The sequence below is a fragment of the Ogataea haglerorum genome (genome assembly GCF_019207285.1).
Source record: "Ogataea haglerorum isolate 81-453-3 chromosome Unknown 81-453-3_NODE_16_length_219348_cov_95.707317, whole genome shotgun sequence".
NCBI classification, from domain to species: domain Eukaryota; kingdom Fungi; phylum Ascomycota; class Pichiomycetes; order Pichiales; family Pichiaceae; genus Ogataea; species Ogataea haglerorum.
In genome coordinates, this window is record NW_025065166.1 from 140,952 (window position 1) to 158,556 (window position 17,605).

The 17,605-nt window shown below is 49.9% G+C and overlaps 9 protein-coding genes across 9 annotated transcripts; all 9 read left to right on the top strand.

Moving 5' to 3' along the window:
* Positions 1-97: 97 nt before the first annotated feature.
* Positions 98-1,153, top strand: KL911_004833 (uncharacterized protein; the record flags this gene model as incomplete). Its single annotated transcript, XM_043200168.1, has 1 exon — positions 98-1,153. One exon carries the CDS (start codon positions 98-100, stop codon positions 1,151-1,153), a length of 1,056 nt encoding a protein of 351 aa, XP_043052453.1.
* A 110-nt stretch (positions 1,154-1,263) lies between these two features.
* On the top strand, positions 1,264-2,151 carry KL911_004834 (uncharacterized protein; the record flags this gene model as incomplete). The annotated part of the gene is made up of 1 exon (XM_043200169.1): positions 1,264-2,151. The coding sequence occupies one exon, from the start codon at positions 1,264-1,266 to the stop codon at positions 2,149-2,151; it is 888 nt and encodes a 295-aa protein (XP_043052454.1).
* Positions 2,152-2,191: 40 nt separating this feature from the next.
* KL911_004835 (uncharacterized protein) lies at positions 2,192-2,890 on the top strand (the record flags this gene model as incomplete). The annotated part of the gene is made up of 1 exon (XM_043200170.1): positions 2,192-2,890. The coding sequence occupies one exon, from the start codon at positions 2,192-2,194 to the stop codon at positions 2,888-2,890; it is 699 nt and encodes a 232-aa protein (XP_043052455.1).
* A 141-nt stretch (positions 2,891-3,031) lies between these two features.
* KL911_004836 (uncharacterized protein) lies at positions 3,032-3,671 on the top strand (the record flags this gene model as incomplete). Its single annotated transcript, XM_043200171.1, has 2 exons — positions 3,032-3,076; positions 3,174-3,671. 2 exons carry the CDS (start codon positions 3,032-3,034, stop codon positions 3,669-3,671), a joined length of 543 nt encoding a protein of 180 aa, XP_043052456.1.
* A 209-nt stretch (positions 3,672-3,880) lies between these two features.
* On the top strand, positions 3,881-5,710 carry KL911_004837 (uncharacterized protein; the record flags this gene model as incomplete). Its single annotated transcript, XM_043200172.1, has 1 exon — positions 3,881-5,710. The coding sequence occupies one exon, from the start codon at positions 3,881-3,883 to the stop codon at positions 5,708-5,710; it is 1,830 nt and encodes a 609-aa protein (XP_043052457.1).
* Positions 5,711-5,923: 213 nt separating this feature from the next.
* Positions 5,924-9,352, top strand: KL911_004838 (uncharacterized protein; the record flags this gene model as incomplete). Its single annotated transcript, XM_043200173.1, has 1 exon — positions 5,924-9,352. One exon carries the CDS (start codon positions 5,924-5,926, stop codon positions 9,350-9,352), a length of 3,429 nt encoding a protein of 1,142 aa, XP_043052458.1.
* Positions 9,353-9,464: 112 nt separating this feature from the next.
* KL911_004839 (uncharacterized protein) lies at positions 9,465-12,650 on the top strand (the record flags this gene model as incomplete). The annotated part of the gene is made up of 1 exon (XM_043200174.1): positions 9,465-12,650. One exon carries the CDS (start codon positions 9,465-9,467, stop codon positions 12,648-12,650), a length of 3,186 nt encoding a protein of 1,061 aa, XP_043052459.1.
* A 50-nt stretch (positions 12,651-12,700) lies between these two features.
* On the top strand, positions 12,701-14,371 carry KL911_004840 (uncharacterized protein; the record flags this gene model as incomplete). Its single annotated transcript, XM_043200176.1, has 1 exon — positions 12,701-14,371. One exon carries the CDS (start codon positions 12,701-12,703, stop codon positions 14,369-14,371), a length of 1,671 nt encoding a protein of 556 aa, XP_043052460.1.
* An 82-nt stretch (positions 14,372-14,453) lies between these two features.
* Positions 14,454-17,591, top strand: KL911_004841 (uncharacterized protein; the record flags this gene model as incomplete). The annotated part of the gene is made up of 1 exon (XM_043200177.1): positions 14,454-17,591. One exon carries the CDS (start codon positions 14,454-14,456, stop codon positions 17,589-17,591), a length of 3,138 nt encoding a protein of 1,045 aa, XP_043052461.1.
* Positions 17,592-17,605: the final 14 nt, after the last annotated feature.

Below are 17,605 nucleotides of genomic sequence, written 5' to 3' on the forward strand. Positions count from 1 at the left end.
CAGAATATGAAACTCGCGGCGCTTCCAGACTAATCGGCCGCCAGTGTCTCAGAATCAACCTTATATATAGACACAGACGCTCCGGGGTCTATCCACGATGCACGCCAAACAATTTGTGTTCAACCTGAGAGACTATGAGGTCAGAGACATTCTGGGCGAGGGAGCCTACGGAGTGGTGGCGCTGGGCGTCCATCGAAGATCGGGCGCCACGGTTGCAGTCAAGAAGATCGAGCCGTTTGAAAGAGAGCTCTTCTGTCTGCGCACGCTCAGAGAAATAAAGCTACTCAAACACTTCAAGCACAACAACATCATCAGCATCCTCGACATCCAGAAACCCCGCGACTTCGAGTCCTTCAGAGAGGTGTACATTGTGCAGGAGTACATGGAGACCGACCTGCATCACGTGATCCGGTCGCAGACGCTGAGCGACGACCATGTGCAGTATCTGATGTACCAGGCTCTGAAGGGCGTCAAGTGTCTGCACTCGTGCGGCGTGATCCACAGAGACCTGAAGCCGGCCAATTTGCTAGTAAACTCCAACTGCGACCTCAAGATCTGCGACTTTGGGCTCGCTCGCGTCGGCAGAGACGATTCCGCGTCGGTTTCGGAATCCAAGGACTCCTTTCTCACAGAGTACGTGGCCACACGGTGGTACCGGGCTCCCGAGATCATGCTAACGTCCTCTCAGTACTCCAAGGCGATCGATATCTGGTCGCTCGCGTGTATCTTGGCGGAGATGCTGCTCAGGGAGCCGTTTTTGCCGGGCAAGGACTACAGACACCAGCTGCTTCTTATATTCGAGATTCTGGGTACGCCCACTGGAGCCGACTTCCAGTCGATCAAGTCCAAGCGTGCGAGAGAGTACATTCGCTCGCAGAGGTTTTTCAAGAAGATTCCTCTTCGAAAAATATTTCCGCATGCCAATCCGTCCGCCGTGGACTTAATGGAGAAGATGCTAAAATTCGACCCGTCTCAGAGACTCACCGTGGAGGAGGCGCTAGAACATCCGTACTTCAGCGCGTACCGCGTCGCCAAGGAGGAGACTACGGCCGTCCCAATACCAAAGGACTTCTTTTTTTTCGACGACTGCAAAGAGCAGCTCGAGATGATTGATCTGAAAAGAATGCTGTATGCTGAAATCCTAGCTACCTAATTTAGTGATAACAAAAAATGGGGGGGCTTTTTACTGAGTGGGTTTAGGTGTGGCAATCTGGTTAAATAGAATATTTAAGTGCAACAGTAGGATTATCTGGCAACTTTTCTATGATCAATGCACGCAAGCAGAGAGTGCTCGCTATCGCCGCACTGTGCTTTCTGATCATTCTGTTCGTGTCCGTGACCAACACCGGCGAGAAGAAGCCACAGCTGCTTGCTGGAGAGCGGTCCTATTCTCCCACCCCGGGCAACAATAAGCTGGCCCAGGCTGGAGGAAACGTGAACCAGCTGGTCAAGGACAAGTCGGGCGTCATCGACGAGTCGAAGGTGAAGCAGGCAGAGGAGTTTTCCAACGTCAAACCTCCTGTGAAGGCTCCTAGTGGCGACTCGTCGCAGAAGAAGATCTCGGCAGACATATCTAAAAAAGCCGGATCGGCCAAGGAACATCTGGCCATCAAGGATCAAAAGGGGATGGCCAATACAAAGGAGCTGAAGGCATCCGACTCAAGGGATTCGTTTGGAAACAGCGTCGCCAAAGATGACGCCAAAGCGGATATCCAGCGTTCAAAAATAGACCCTAAGAAACTGGTTGACTCGGACGTCAAGAAGGTGGCGGACAGTGAGGAGAGTTCCGAGTTCGACCCGGCCAAGGAATTCAAGGAAATTCTCAGTCTTTCGCCGGTGGCTATATTCTCCAAATCTTACTGTCCATACTCTAAAAGACTCAAGGACCTGCTGCAGACGAGCTACGACATCACTCCCCAGCCTACCGTTGTCGAGCTGGATCTCCACGAGCACGGCAAGGAGCTCCAGGACTATATTGCCTCGGTGTCAGGCAGAAGAACCGTGCCGAACCTGTTTGTCAACGGCGTCAGCCGCGGTGGCTCGGACGAAATGAGCGCTCTGCATGCAGACAACAAACTTCTCGACGAGCTCATTGCATGGGGAGGCCCAAAGGTCAAGGTGGAAAAGATCAATCGGCCGTCGAACTCGTGATGACCACGCTTACGTAACTTTGATATATAACTATTTTATCATGTACGCTTCACCTACTATAGACAGCATTGACGGCAACGTGGCCATTCGGAGGCCAGATTACCTTTCTCGTGGCATTAGACAGCCGTCGCAGAGTGTACAGCAGCTTGTGAAGAGTCTTGGCCTTGCCAAGCACCAGGAAGGCGGGTATTTCAAGGAGACAGACAGATCGCCGTTTTACATGGAAAGCCCGTACTACCCAGGACATAACAGGGGGACTGAAGACGAGCCTCTGAGACCGGGAAAGTCAGCAGAGCCGGTTCTGCCTCACCCAGAAGACGCGCAAAAGAAAATTGCTCCCTACAGACACACTTCAACCTTAATTCACTATTTATTGACTTGCGATGCCTATATGGGAAGACTCCATAAAAACCATTCTCGCATAATTCATATCTTACAAAAAGGCCGTGGCCAATACGTCTTGGTGTACCCTGACGGCACCGTAAAGTCGTTTGTTGTTGGCTTTGATGTGGAAAAGGGAGAGGTGACTCAATGGGTAGTCCCCGGAGAGGTGTACAAGGCCTCATTCTTGCTGCCGTTGAATGACGAGCCATCCGCTGACGACCATCTGCTGATCAGCGAGGTTGTGGTTCCGGGCTTCGAGTTTGATGATCACCGGTTTATGCAAAGCTACAAAGAGCTGGAGGCGCTGGTTGGAGACCGTGCCGAGGAGCTCAAATGGCTGCTCGAGGCCAACTGAGAGCTGCCACCAGGCGTATTTTCCTATCTATACACGTGACTTACACGTGACGTGAAATCAACCCTCGCCGTGAAAAAATACCCAGCCGGTTTTTCACAATTAAAATTTTCAAAGTTTATTGGACTAGTTTAATAGATCAACATGGCTACTGAATTGACCGTGCAGTCTGAGAAGGCTTTCCAGAAGGTAAGTTACAGAGATAGATGATGCGACAACGCCTGCAGTGAACACGGACGAAAAGGACCGCGAAGAAGCTGAATTCGACCGCACAGGACGTTACCAGTTGAAACTCGTATTTTGCCTGGCTCCTTGGGATTCTCAAGTGCAGCGTTGTCCTCCCAAGTACTCTAACACTCAGCAACCACACATCTTCACCAACCCAAAGGCCAAGGCCTCCAAGAGAACCAAGAGATGGTACAAGGACGTCGGTCTGGGATTCAAGACCCCTAAGTCCGCTATCGAGGGTACCTACATCGACAAGAAGTGTCCTTTCACCGGTACTGTCTCTATCAGAGGTAGAATTCTGACCGGTACTGTTGTGTCCACCAAAATGCACAGAACCATCATCATCAGAAGAGACTACTTGCACTACATCCCTAAATACAACAGATACGAGAAGAGACACAAAAATCTCGCTGCTCACGTTTCTCCAGCTTTCAGAGTTCAAGAGGGTGACATTGTGACTGTTGGACAGTGCAGACCACTTTCCAAGACCGTTAGATTCAACGTTGTTAAGGTTGCTTCTGCTAAGGGCAAGGCCAAGGCTTTCACCAAGTTCTAAGTTAGTTAGATGTGTAATCAATCATAAGGATGAGTAGTGAACAATTTCGGCGGTAAGCCGGTGCAAGGATGCGCAGGCAACTTTTCTTGCCCTCGCAGCTGATAAAATTTTTCCTCCAAGTGGTGAAGTCACTTACCCTCTCACCTTTGTATCTTACCCTGTCTTGAAGGGTAACTCAGTATATTTGATAAGATCAGGCCGGAATTTTGATGCTGGATCAGCAACACCAGGAGGCACAGGAGCAGATCGGAGGTGCTCGCGCCCTGCTGGAGCTGGGCACAAAACAGAAGGAAGGCGGAGATCAAAACAATGACGTCGACCAGCAATCCAAGCACGACGAAGAGGACGAGCCACTTGACAGATCGAGGAAGCGGAACTTCTCTAACGACGACGACATGTCGCAACTGGAATTCCAGCAGTGGACCACTGGATTTTTGGCGGACGACTTGGAGGGCCAAGAAGGAGACAACGACGCCGACGGTTACCATTTTGGAAACCAGTCTGGGCTCGGAATCCCGTCATTGAGTCAGAACAGTTCGAAGAGACCAAAGAAGACCTCGCGAAAGGATACGAACGGCGTAAGTGGCAGGAATAGCGCCCCATCCGCCAGTAACGTCCACGCCGTGAGAATAAAAAATATCAACGTGGACCCGGAATTGGCCAATCTCGACACCTCTTCATTTGTCCAAGATGCCATGATTGATGCCAGAACCCTGGCCAGTCTGGGATCTATTGACCACGAATATCTGAGACACGCTGCAGAGGGTGCACACTCAGAGTCTGCTGAGGATGAGGTTCAGCATTTGGCAGTGCAGGCTGTTAACCAGGCTGTTGCTGCCGCGCAGGCACAGGCTAATGCTGTGATGGATAAAAACGATCGCCAGTCGAATGGAGAAGCACACGACAGAAAGCATTTACCGACTCCGCCCTTGCAGTCCGACTCTCAGCAGGACAGGTCTGGGTCCCGAGGATTGACTCCTTCGGGCCATCAGTTTTCCGTGCCAAGCGCAGAGACAGCCGCGCTGGTTGCCGAGGCTGCTGAGAAGGCGCGGAGCTACGTTACTGTTCATTCGCAAGGACGCTCGTTTTCAAAAGAAGAGTCGAACGCCATCGACTTGTTTATCACAGAATACCAAAACATCAACAATATGTCCAGAGAGGAGATTTGCAAGCGCATTTGGTCGAACGAACGGAAAAAGGACGACTTCTGGGAATCGTTGCAGAAGGTGTTGCCCGAGAGAACGCGAGCCTCGTTGTACAAGCACGTCCGCAGAACTTACCATATATTTAATGTCAGAGGAAAATGGTCGCCCGAGGATGACGAGCGGCTTGCCCAGCTGGCGGCCAAGATGGAGGGCCAATGGAAAGAGATTGGAAAGGAGATGAACCGAATGCCCGAGGATTGCAGAGACAGATGGAGGAACTACGTCAAGTGTGGAAATAATAGGCTAAGACACAAGTGGTCTTTGGAAGAGGAAGATAAGCTTCGGACCGTGATCCATGGCATGCTGCGGGAGCAAACAGCCAACTCTGAGTCGATGGGCGTTGAGCCAGTGATTAACTGGACCCTCGTCAGTGAGAGAATGGGCGGCACACGCTCTAGAATCCAATGCAGATACAAGTGGAACAAGTTGGTGAAGCGCGAGGCTGGAAACCGTGCGCGAAGCGTAGACTTGGAGACCAGAAACTGGTTGCTTGCCCGGTTGAGAGAGATTTGGAACCGCGAGGGTACAGATTCCATTGATTGGGATACCTTGGCATCCTTGCACCCTAGCAATGTTTGGTCGGGTGTGGATTTCAAAAAATGCTTCGAAAAAATGAAGTCCACCGTTCCCGGCTACAAGAAGAAACCATTCATTGAGATTGTCGACACTTTACTTCAAGAAAACACAGAGAACTATTTTGACTCCGAGAACAAGAGCGAGGACAAGAAGAAGGAGGCGGACAGGCCGGACTCCAAGAAACCCGACGCGGAGGTGTCGCTCTCCGAACTTCAGGATTTGGTGAAACGTGAAGTCGAGGCTATTGAGTTTCAGTAATGTATACATCGATGTAACTATCTGACATAAACTACAAACTGCTTTTATGGGGCTCAGTAAAAGACGGTACTATATTTTTGTTCAGCCCGTTCGGTCCGTTTAATTTGTTTTGTCAGTATGTAGTTGATTTTTCAGATAAATTAAGCTGCAGAATTTGTATCTGGACGTTTTTTTAAAGAAAAATAAATCCTTTGGAGCTCACCATTTCCGTTAATGCCAAAGCTAGACGATACGAAAAATAACAAACAGCGCAAGCGGAATAGAGTCCCTATTTCCTGCACAATATGTCGTCGCCGTAAGGTGAAGTGCGATAAGAAAAAGCCGGAATGCACCAATTGTATAAAGAACGGTGTCCAGCATTTGTGCAGGTATTTGGAGCCAAGTTGGGCCAAACCTTTGAAAGAAAATGAGCTACATTTTCCTGGCGCCACGGTAGCATCGCAAACCCGGGAATCATCGATAGATTTTGTTGACAGGGACGAGGAGATGAAGCGATTGTTGGCGAGAATTAGAGAGCTGGAAAATGAAAATGCCGAGCTCAAGCGGAAAAAGGCCAAGCCGGGCACCTCTAAATCCTTGCTACGCAGTACCGATGACCTTGTTGATTTCATCAGAAACTCCAATATCCTCTTTACGGCGAAAAAGGGCCCTACCTATAATTTCCCTATCATCTATCAAATAAGCGTCTTTTCCTGGATGTTTGTGGTCAGAAACGATTCCTACCTCAATGACCTATGGCTCAAGATACTGAAACTACGCAAACACTATGAATACTATTACAGCAGCAAAAACGCGATGGTCGATGCGTCGAAATCGCTGGAGACCGACTATACAAACTACGATTTCAAAATGAGCCACATTCGGCAGCAAAATAAAAACCACGAGGTCCCGGAGGAGAAGAGCAACGAGCACACAAGCAAGCTCAAGAAGTTCCTTGAGACAGCCATGGTTCTCAACAAGCCACAGTCCGAAGCCAAGTGCCCAATTACGGGAGAGTCCGGCGTTTGCCCTGCACGGGAGTCTCCTGCTGTAGGAAAATCAACAGCCAGGGTGAGAAAGTGCCCGGTTCTTCATCCCGAGGACTCTTCCGAGGGCGCCTTGAACTACTCCAAGGATGACGACGAGGAAGACGAAATGGAAGACCCAAAGGTGTGTCCGCTGATGATAGGCGACGCCAGGGCCTTGTTCAAAGAAAAGCTTTCGAGAATGTCTGTGTCTGCGATCAGAGACCTTCCGCACTCGAAGTCTCCAAAAGTGACGTCCATTTCCGCCGACGTCGTCGAAACTCCTACTGGCACTGCCGTTGCGTCGCCTAATACGGCAGAAGACGAGCCGGCTCTGTCAGGGCCACAGGAGCCACGCAGCACGATCGACGGGTTGCAGAGACTTAACAAAAGCAACGGCGCGAAAAAAATCAAGACAATCTCGCCATCTGCAATCAAGAACCTCAACTACAATAACACCAAACAGGTGATTGCGGTGATCGAAAAACACCTGCCGGACCGCGAGGTTGTTTGGTTGCTGATTGACAGATTTTTTGAAAAGCTTTATATTCACCTCCCTTATGTTGACGAAGAGAGTTTTCGGGCTAGGATTGCGTCGATCATCGATGCCACCGACGGCTCGTCGCAGAGAATCCGGCTGGGATCCATTGGATCGCAGTATTGCGAGGAGTTTCTGAACGTGTGTCTACTGTTGATCATTCTGCGTTTGAGTTGGTTGTCCCTGCCATCCAGAATGTCTGACTCGCTCTCGCTGGAAGAACAGGTGATGATGAGACCCGAGAACATCATCACGATGGTGTTGGTCGATATGGTGAAGGAGATCTTCTCCAGTGCCAAGATTATGAGCAAGCCGTCCTTGATCATTTTTCAGGTTGGGCTGTTTTTGAAGCTGTACAATATTCTGTCGCCAGAAGATGGATTCGACCTCGAGGACTCTTATTCGAACACGAACACGACGTTGCTCAACTCCAACGATCTCAGCGGAGACCTCACGAACGAAAATCCAAATATGAACGCTCCTAATTTCATGTACATGCTGATACAGCTGGCGAAAACTATTGGGCTGAATAGAGACCCTCTCAATTTCAAGAACTTCTACCCGGCCACCGACGACCCTGTGTCAAATGCCAGACTGTTCAGAAAGAGACATCTCTGGAGAAAACTCTGGTACGGTCTTCTGGCATTGAGCATTGAGAGCAACCTCAGCCTCGGAGACTACAAAAAGGGACTTCCGATTGAGGTCGATATCGACCCGACTTTGGGGTCTGTGAACAGGACCTGGGATTGCCGGCTTCCTGGAGGAGTGGAGCAGGGTGTTTTGGAAAAGAGCTTCAATAGGGCACTGTTGGAAAAAGAGCAGCTGGTTGTCACAAACTTCAAGGACTCGATTCTGGTGTACCATCTTCTCTATAAGGGAATGAGCATTTTGTTTTCGGTGGACTCCGTGCCTACTTCCAGAGACTTTGACCAGATCATGGCCAAGTTGCTGGACCTCATTTCCGACCGATCACGGATCAAGCTGAACATGGCTTCCTTCCTCAACAACGAGGACGAGACGCCGTTGGACCACTGCGTGAAGATCTACCGGTTCAAGTTGCACCTGGTGATCAAGTCGATGCTTTTCGCTCTGAACTACCTGCTTTTCTTGAACCATGAACAAAAGTTCAATAGACTCATTTCCGACAAGAGTTTTACCGTGAACAAGCTGGAGAAACAGAAAGAATACATGAACACGTACTTTGAAAGCTGTCTGCTGCTTGCTGTGGACAACTACGATATCTTCAACCAGATCTACGAAAAAAGCGATACGCTCTACCCCAGCTGCGGCTCGCAGCTGATTCTGTATCCATACCTGCTGATATTGAACCATCGTTCGCACGAATTCCTCATCTCGCTAATTCTCCGGCTGCAGCAGAACTCGCCGATCGTGATGGAAATTCTCAAAAGAAACAACATAGACAAGGACGAGCTGTTGAGCCGTCTGTTCAACTATCTGCAGTCGTTCTTGGACAAGCTGGAAGACCTCACTAAGCTGTATTACTATGCCTGGAGACTGAAGAAGATGGTCAAGTTTTTCCACAACATCCTGGCGAACTCGACCAAGCTGTTCAACCTCAACTTCAAGACCCTGGGCGAAAGCGAACAGAACAAAGACGAGATCACGTTGCAGACACCGAGGGTGTCGCAGCCGTTGCAGTTGCACCAGACCCCTAGGCCGATCAAGCGCGAGCCGACAAACGCGTTCGAGATCGCGTTCGGTACCTCGAAGCTGCCGCCGGTTACCGACTTCACAGGCGCCAACGACCCGGCTGCTCAGCCGGCTCCAGAGCAGGTGGAGCCAAACGTCAACGCTGCTTCGATGCCGGACATGTTCGACGACATGTTCTTCACCGAGTTGTCGGATATCAACGGCATGATGGCCACTGACACGATCCCGAATCCGATGATGGACGTGCAGCAGATGGGGTCTCCGGGCCATCCGATGGGCAGCGGAGTGCCGGGCCCTGGCTTCCACAACTCTCTGAACGAGATCGACTTCACCAACGTCGATCTCACCTCACAGTTCGACAACTACCCGATGAACTACGAGAGCGCGTACCCGAACGGGCTGGGAAACCTCAATTTCCATTTCGGCTGAGCCTGCTTTATAATATACGTACACGTTATGAACAGACTTTATGATTTTAGACCGCCTGCTCGGAGTTAAGGTGTGGCCGAGACAGGGAAAAACTATTGTCGGCAATAAAGAAATGCAAAGTCCGCAAAAGAGCGTCCTTCCCGATATTTCGTTTGGCCACATGAGTAGCACAGAAAATACAGCGGAAACGCGCGACGCGCGCCCCAAAGCCAAACGCAATAGACTGCCGCTCTCGTGCACCATCTGTCGCAAGCGCAAAGTCAAGGTAAGTATAGGTTGTCGTTCTGCTAACCCCCAGTGCGACCGAGGACGTCCACACTGCAAGGTGTGCGAGAAGTACAAAGTGGCGTATCTGTGCTCATACCAGGACTCCTCCTGGACGGCTGAGAAGAACGACAGGTCGTCGTATCCCCAGATGGCCGCGACGCCCGACTCTCCGATGTACAGCAACAAAGGTTCCATCGATCAGTCCACAAGCGTTGTGTCGCCGTTCAACCACCTTCCGTCGCAGTTTGACACGCGCGAGCCCAAAAGACAGCATCTGTCGCCTGACAGAGCGTACATTGAGAGCCACCACCGCTTTAACAGCTTTGTGTCCACGTCGCCGTACGTCGTGCCATCTGTCAACCACAACGGCTCGAACGAGCGTACCACCTCCCAGCCCCCGCAGGGACTGGCCCAGGACGCCGATAAGCCTGTGATAAACGAGCTCCAGCTGCTCAAGGAGAAGATCAGACAGATCGAGGCGTCGATCGCCGTGGCAGACCTGTCTCAGCCGAGAATACACAATCCTCCGCATCTGCCACCCCTGACGCCACAGGTGCCGTCCCAGACACCGACGCCAATTGCCGCGCCCGTGCCGTACAGAACCCAGCTGCCGCCGATTCAGTCTTGGAATAGCAACAAGACGTACAATCTGCCCCCGCTCAAGTCCTCGCCTCACGTGCCGCAGCAGGAAGGCAACGTGGCGAACTCGGTGGTGCCGCCGGACTCGGGCATGGACCCGGCGGACGCCTTCAACTTCTACGACCACTATGTGCCCGTTCACCTTCTGCACGCGCGGACCAGCAATCACGGGCCGCTAATGTGGGTGACCATGGTCAAAAAAGACCAATTTCTGCGTCCCCTGTGGTTCAAGATCGCCGAATATAGGAAGAAAAATAAGCTGCCGGCGGTTCTGCAGGCTCAGCTGTCCGGTAACGTGGGACCCGAGGAAAAGGAGTTCAGACAGAAAATCTACGAGACCGAAGGAGTGGTAGATGTGCTACCGTACAAGTCTGACAAGAAAGAGAAATTTGCGTTCCTCACTGTGGAGCAGATGCGAGACTATATTCGCAAAGACGTGGCTCTGAACCTGTACACAAACATGGACCCCGACGCTCGCACGATATCGCAGATTTTGAAGTCGCTTCCGAACAGAAAGGTGCTGTGGCTTTTAGTGGACAGGTTTTTCAGGTTTGTGTATCCTTTCATCCCGATCTTGGACGAAAAGACGTTTGTTGCCGACACCGAGGCAATTATCGGGCCTCGGGAGTACGAAGAGACAGAAATCAAGACGCTGAAGATCTGCCGCAGACTGAATTTTGCTACTATAGGCTCGCTTCTTATCATCTTGCGCATGGCCCACCTGTCTCTCCACTCGAACTACGAGGAAATAAACGAAATGCCAGAACGATCCGAGGAGGAAAAGTACTTGCTGCAGCACCCGATCGATATAGAAGTCATTTCCGTGGCTCAGCTATGTCTGAATCACTTCAAGCTGCTAAAACGGTTGGCTCTTAGCGCTTTCCAGTGCGCGCTTCTGATGAAAGAGTACCGGTTTATTGCTCCCGAGGACGGAAGCGATGGGTTTGGAGACGGCGAGGGCCAAATATTCTCTGGCATGCTGACACAGATGGCAATCTCCATCGGCCTGAACAGAGACCCGGACCACTTTTCCATGGTGCACGATTCCAAGAACCTCAACAATCTCTGGAGGAAAATATGGTTCAGACTGAGGGACTCGGATGTGCACCAAGCGTCTCAGATGGGAAACCCGCTCATGATACGTGCTGACCAGTTCGACACCAAGATGCCAGTTTTTGACTCGGAGCTGTCGAACACCTCAGACCTGGCCCTGGAAGAGGTGGTGATCGAGTGTCTGAACGAGCGTAGCGATCTACACGACCTGATTTCCGATCTCACGAGCAGCGTCCTTGACATCACTCAGAAATCGACTGTGGAGGCCCTCCTGCTCAAGATAGAGGCCATCGAAAGCTTCATCAAACGCCGTTTTGGCTCCGTCAAAGACATCCTGACTCTCGACAAGGGGAGCCACCTGGAAAACATCAAGAGAGTGTATCGGATCATCGGCTATTTGGAGGCCCGCTCGTTGGTGCATCCCGTGCTGTACCATATCTTCCTGTTTTACAGCTGCAAACCGAATTTGCGGGCTTGCTCGTACCTGATGAAAGTCATCCTGCAGAAAGTGGTTGAAGTCAACTCGCTCTTCATGCAGCTTCTCAAACGCAACTACTTGTTTTTCGGACTGGGCTTCGATCTCATACTAACTCCTATCTTAGAGTCTTCGATGCACAAAGCACTACAGTTTCAGTTCTCACTTTTCATTCGCGCGCGCCACCACAAGCAGCAGCTTCTCGCACAGTCCCCCCAGCCCGACCGGAAGCTGATTGGCCTCATCACTAAGTTCACAGACGACACCATACTGCCAAACATCAGAATATATCTGCGTGGCCTAACTCTGATCTCGAAAAAATACTTTTACGCCTGGAGAATGAGCAAAGCACAAAACATTATTCTCAAGCTGATGGAAGACCCAGATACCTTTTTCACCGAGAAAGAGCTTTTCAACAATGCACCAGATATCTTTGAGGGGTACACAGCGGCAGACTTTGAGCTGCTGGCGGAGCTAGGGAACATGAAGCGCTATGTCGTGCATCCTGCTACCAGCGATTGTTCTTTGAGTCAGGACGTTCCAGACAACGTCGCCAGCAGTGGGTCTGAGTTCCTTGACCCCACTCCAGACAATCAGGAAGTCGACAACTTTTGGCTGGAGCTCATTTTCCGGTTCAACTCCATTATGGCCTCGAAAAACGTCCCTCCACCCGAGTCCATGCCTGAAAGCGTATGGACGGGCTCGTTCGAGGGCCAGACGCCTGGCGGCTCCCTCGAAGATACGTCAATATGGGGAGGCTTGCCGCAAGCTGAATGCGCTATCGAGATCGACCAGCTTTTCAATGACGCTCCCATGTTTGACGATGTGAATTTTCTCAACTCCGATTTGCTCCAGGAAAAATAGATGAGATTAATTCTCCATTAAATAAAATATATCGTAAGGCCTTTCTCGGCATGCTCCTGAGAAATTTGAAAATTCTGCGTAAGGGGTTGCGCTGGAACAGCACTGGGGCGCAAGCAGCCCGACCTAAATCCAGGGCATCGCCCTTGACGGGGCATTATGTCGGGTTCGGCCTTTTGGCAGTGACCATGACTGGCCTTGTTTACAACGATGACATGCGACAGCGCACTGTGGAGACTTTTCTTATCGCCGAGCGCGTGGGCGCTGTTGCGATAGCCACCTCAAGATGCTTCGCTATGTATCTGAGAACTCTCAACCGCGAATACGACACCAAGGAGGAGTACTATCAGGCACTCTCCAAAACCCACAAGCAGGCTGCAGAAACGACTCTGCAGGCTCTACGCAAAAACGGAGGAATCTACATCAAGCTGGGTCAGCATATCTCGGCTATGTCCTACTTGCTCCCGCCAGAGTGGACCAACACAATGATTCCGCTGCAATCTGAGTGTCCCGAGTCTTCTTTTGAGGAGATGAAGGAAATGTTTGAGCATGACATGAATATCTCGCTGGACGATTATTTCTCAGAATTCGAGCCAAAACCCATCGGAACCGCCTCGCTGGCACAAGTGCACATTGCCACGTTGCGCGAAAACGGGCAGAAAGTGGCAGTCAAGCTCCAACACCCGTCGTTGGAGAGGTTTGTGCCTCTGGATGTGGAGCTGACAGCGATGGTTTTTGATGCCATGAAAAAAGTCTTTCCCGAATACCCCCTGACCTGGCTTTCCGACGAGCTGCGCCAGTCCATTTTCGTCGAGCTGGATTTCCGCAACGAGGCAGAGAACGCCAAGATCACCGCAGATTACTTCAAAGACTACAAGTCGCTGACTGCGTTGCGCATTCCGAACGTTCACGCTGCAAAGCGCCGAATACTGATCATGGAATACGTATCAGGCACCAGGTTGGATGACTTGGATTATCTGGACAAACACAACATATCACGGTCCGATGTGTCCAGCTGTCTTTCGCACATCTTCAATAATATGATATTCCAGGCTGGCTTTGTCCATTGCGATCCGCACCATGGAAACCTTGCCATTCGAGCTCTTCCGAAAAGGCAGAACGGCCACAATTTTGAAATCGTCCTTTATGATCATGGCCTGTACCGTAGAATACCCTCTCAGATGAAAGTTGACTACGCGCGGTTCTGGCTTGCCATGATTGAGAAAAAGCCAGACGAAATGCAGAAATACGGAAGGAGATTTTCAAAGATCGAGGACGAATCGCTGTTCCCTGTGTTAGCTGCGGCTTTGACGGGCCGCGACTTTGAACATGCGCTGAGCGGCAACATCGCAACACCCAGGAGCCAGAAAGAGATTGAGGTGATGAAAAGAGCCCTGACCGACGAGGGTGTTTTGCTAGATCTAATGGCCCTTCTGGCATCCGTTCCGCGAATTGTGCTGCTCATTATTAAAACCAACGACTTGACTAGACACTTGGATGAAGCATTGCAAAACCCATTGGGCCTGGAACGGACTTTCTTCATAATGGCTACCTATTGTGCGAGGGCAGTGTACGCTGATGATACCGCGAGACTTCGCGAGAAATGGTCCATTTTCTCCGTCCATCGACTTGTCGGCTCTCTCACTGCATTGTGGAATCTGTACAGCCGAATCTTCCTTCTGACCTTTTACGACGTTGTGTTCTATGTTCGTGAGCTGCTCTAATGATTTCAATGAGCACCCTCGCACCGAATGTGTATAGTGAATAAAATTAACATAGAAAAGTCAACTTTTGTTTAGCATTTTAATGTCGACTCTGGCCAACCAGGGCGCGATTCAACAGAGGAGCCATTCACGCGGAAATGGATCTCAAGGCCGAGGGAGCTCTTCTGGGCAGGCAAGGATTCCACACAATCCGGGACGCAACGGCCACATAAACCGTGGGGGAGGAAGAGGCAGGGGAGGACTCAAGAAAACGAGACAATTTCCGCGAGTAGATAAAGCCTCTGCTGGCGCCTCAGCAATGAACGATGCTGATCTAGGGCCATTGATTGAAAATCCAGAACAATATGGCTACACAAAAATGGAGCACAGGACTCAGGGGATACCGAAATATTTGTTGAAAGAGCAAGTGCTGTTCAGCTGTGACTCGTACGTGACCAACGAATGGGATGCAAACAACCAAAAATTGATGCTGCAGAAAGAGGCTGAACACAACGGCGACTATCAGTCGTTATTCGAGGAGTTCCAGGAGCTGCGGAAGGAAGAGAGAAAGAAGATGGAGCAGATGAATTTGGTTGACGTTGAAAATGCAAAGAAATCACTGAATGACGCCATTATATTCCGTGGGAGTTGCACAGATATGTGTCCGACGTACGAGCGAGTTGAGCGCGCCTTTAAAAATCAGGTCTCGAAATGGGAGAAAGACCCTGCCACGGGGAAGATATCTCGAGACTATGCAGTGAAAACGTTTATGAGGCCTTCTGGGCAACCTCCATCGTTGCCTTCTGATGTTCGAACCCCTAGCGTTTTAGTGCAAACGCTCGATTACCTGATCGAAAGGCTGCTGCCGAAGCTGCCCGAGTCGCAGTCATTTATATGGGATAGAACTCGCTCGATCCGACAAGATTTCACGCTTCAGAACAATTATTCGGGCCCCGAAGCGATCGACTGCCACGAAAAGATCTGCCGAATTCACATACTATCGTCCCACGTCATGGCGCAGGCAAACGATCCTGACTATCAACAGCAACAGGAAATCGAGCAGTTCAACAACTCGCTACAATCACTAACTCATATGTACGATGATGTGAGGTTAAGGGGCGGTAGCTGCCCCAACGAGCCAGAGTTTAGGGCATATGAGCTTATATCCAAGCTAAAAGACACCGAACTGGACAGAAATATTCAAAAGCTTCCAGCAGTCATTCTCAACAGTGGAATAGTTCAAAAAGCATTGATGTTGCGAGGACTCATAATAAACGGCTTTGGCAATTTTCAGATGTTTGTTGAGTTTTTCCGTGTCATAATGGACCCAAGCACGCCGCTGCTGCTTTCGTGTCTCTGCGAAATCCACTTCAACCAAGTAAGGCATATGGCCATGGTCACCATGGCCAAAGCGTACCACTCCAAGTCAAAGAAAATGCCCGAGGCTTCAGTTTTAGCTGATTGGCTTGGCTTCGACTCCGTTGATCAGTTGGTGACGAGCTGCAAGTTTTATGATATTCCTATAATAAACGATGATAATACCCTTAGAGTCGAAGTCACGGCATTACGACAAGCATTCAAATCATATCAAAAGCCTCCAAGCTGCTCGAAACTCAATTACAAAATGGAACATATATCATACCAGCAGATAGTGAAATCTGGGCTTCCTAACACCGAGATAAAAGTTAGCGCGGAGACCACCTTTGTGCCTTCGCAAACATCGCAGCCCTCGAAGCAGATATTCCAGTTTGTTCCACCCCAATCGGAGCCTGCAAAATCAGCTAATCCGCCTGAAATCGAGAAGATTGAGATGTTACCAAACAGATCAACAAGCACCAAACCAAAGTCTGCTTTCCCTCTGGCGTCATCTTTACCATTCGTGCAAACACAACAACAGCAGAAGTCTGCTTCCATAGCACCATCTGAACCTCCTACACCAGTAGAGCCTCCCAAACCCCAAAGAAAGCTAATAAATAACCCGGAATTTGAAGCTGCTGCCAAAATGGTGATCGATAATCTTCTCTATGATGCTGTTCGGAAGGAAACAGAAACTATTGTGAAGAATCTGGCTGAGGTGGAGAATCAACGACGGATCCAGCACCATAATCAGATAGTCGATTCGCTTAAAACCGAGCTTTTTGTAGCATTCATGAGGGAGCAAATGTACATCATAGCCATAGATGTGAAAGCCAGGCTATTCAGAGAAAGGAATCTAAAACGAAGAATCTTACGGAGAATCAAAGCAGGTGCGGACAGGCTTGTGGTGAAGCATAGTGCTAAAAAAAGCAAACTTAACGAGATCCACTCGTTTGCTAACAAGGTCCGACCTGAATTTCTGCTTCCTGCACATGTTTCCTCCTGGAAATTCTCTGTGAGTCCCCCTGCACTGAAGAAAAAGAACGGGTTTGAGGAGGACAACGTGAGCTGTCTGGCTGATCTTCTACCATATGTCAATCAACATCTACGCATGCTGGTCATCGTCGATACATGGGACGATGCGGTTGCAAAATGGCTGTCCAATAAGCTTTCCCTTAAGGAAGCTGTTGAGTCGGGGAAGCTTGTCAAGACGGCCAAACTAGAGACCGCAAAAGGAGCCATTACCATCAGCTCCATTCCTGACAGATTTCGCTCACGGGTTGTTTTCAAGAACGTCAATCTCTTGCTCATAAAGATTGAATACCCAACATCGCATGATCTTACGACATCGAAACAAGTTTTGGCCAAAGTGATTGAATATCTGTCGAGGTTCAACAGAGAGGAACCAGTGACGTTGATGCTTGTTCTGGTTGACTTTCCTCGAGAAATCGATTTGATATCAAAGCCGCCTCCGTGGCTCACTGTCAGAAGCATTAATTTGAACGCTAGAATGAGTCCATTGACTCTGCAAAATAAGTTTCATCAATTTTTCAAAGACTGTATCGAAAACTATCACTCCTCATCATCGTCATTGCAAGACGCCGAAACGACGCTTATGTCCAGGTACACAACAATTGAGAACTCGCTTGTTGGTCTTCTGAGGGACGATTTGAGCAACCGCCACAAACTTGACTATATAAGGTCACTGGCAGGAAAACGGAAAGCGTCATATGATTCTGAAATATCGCTGATTACGGAGGAAACCCCGCCATCTGGGAATTTCGAATTCTGCAGGACTAGCACGCCTTCATTAGACATATCAAAGAGCAAGAAGCAGAAGATTGACGCCTTGCTTGAGCTGTCGGAATCTGTGCTGAAACGTTAATTCTCTGTATTATA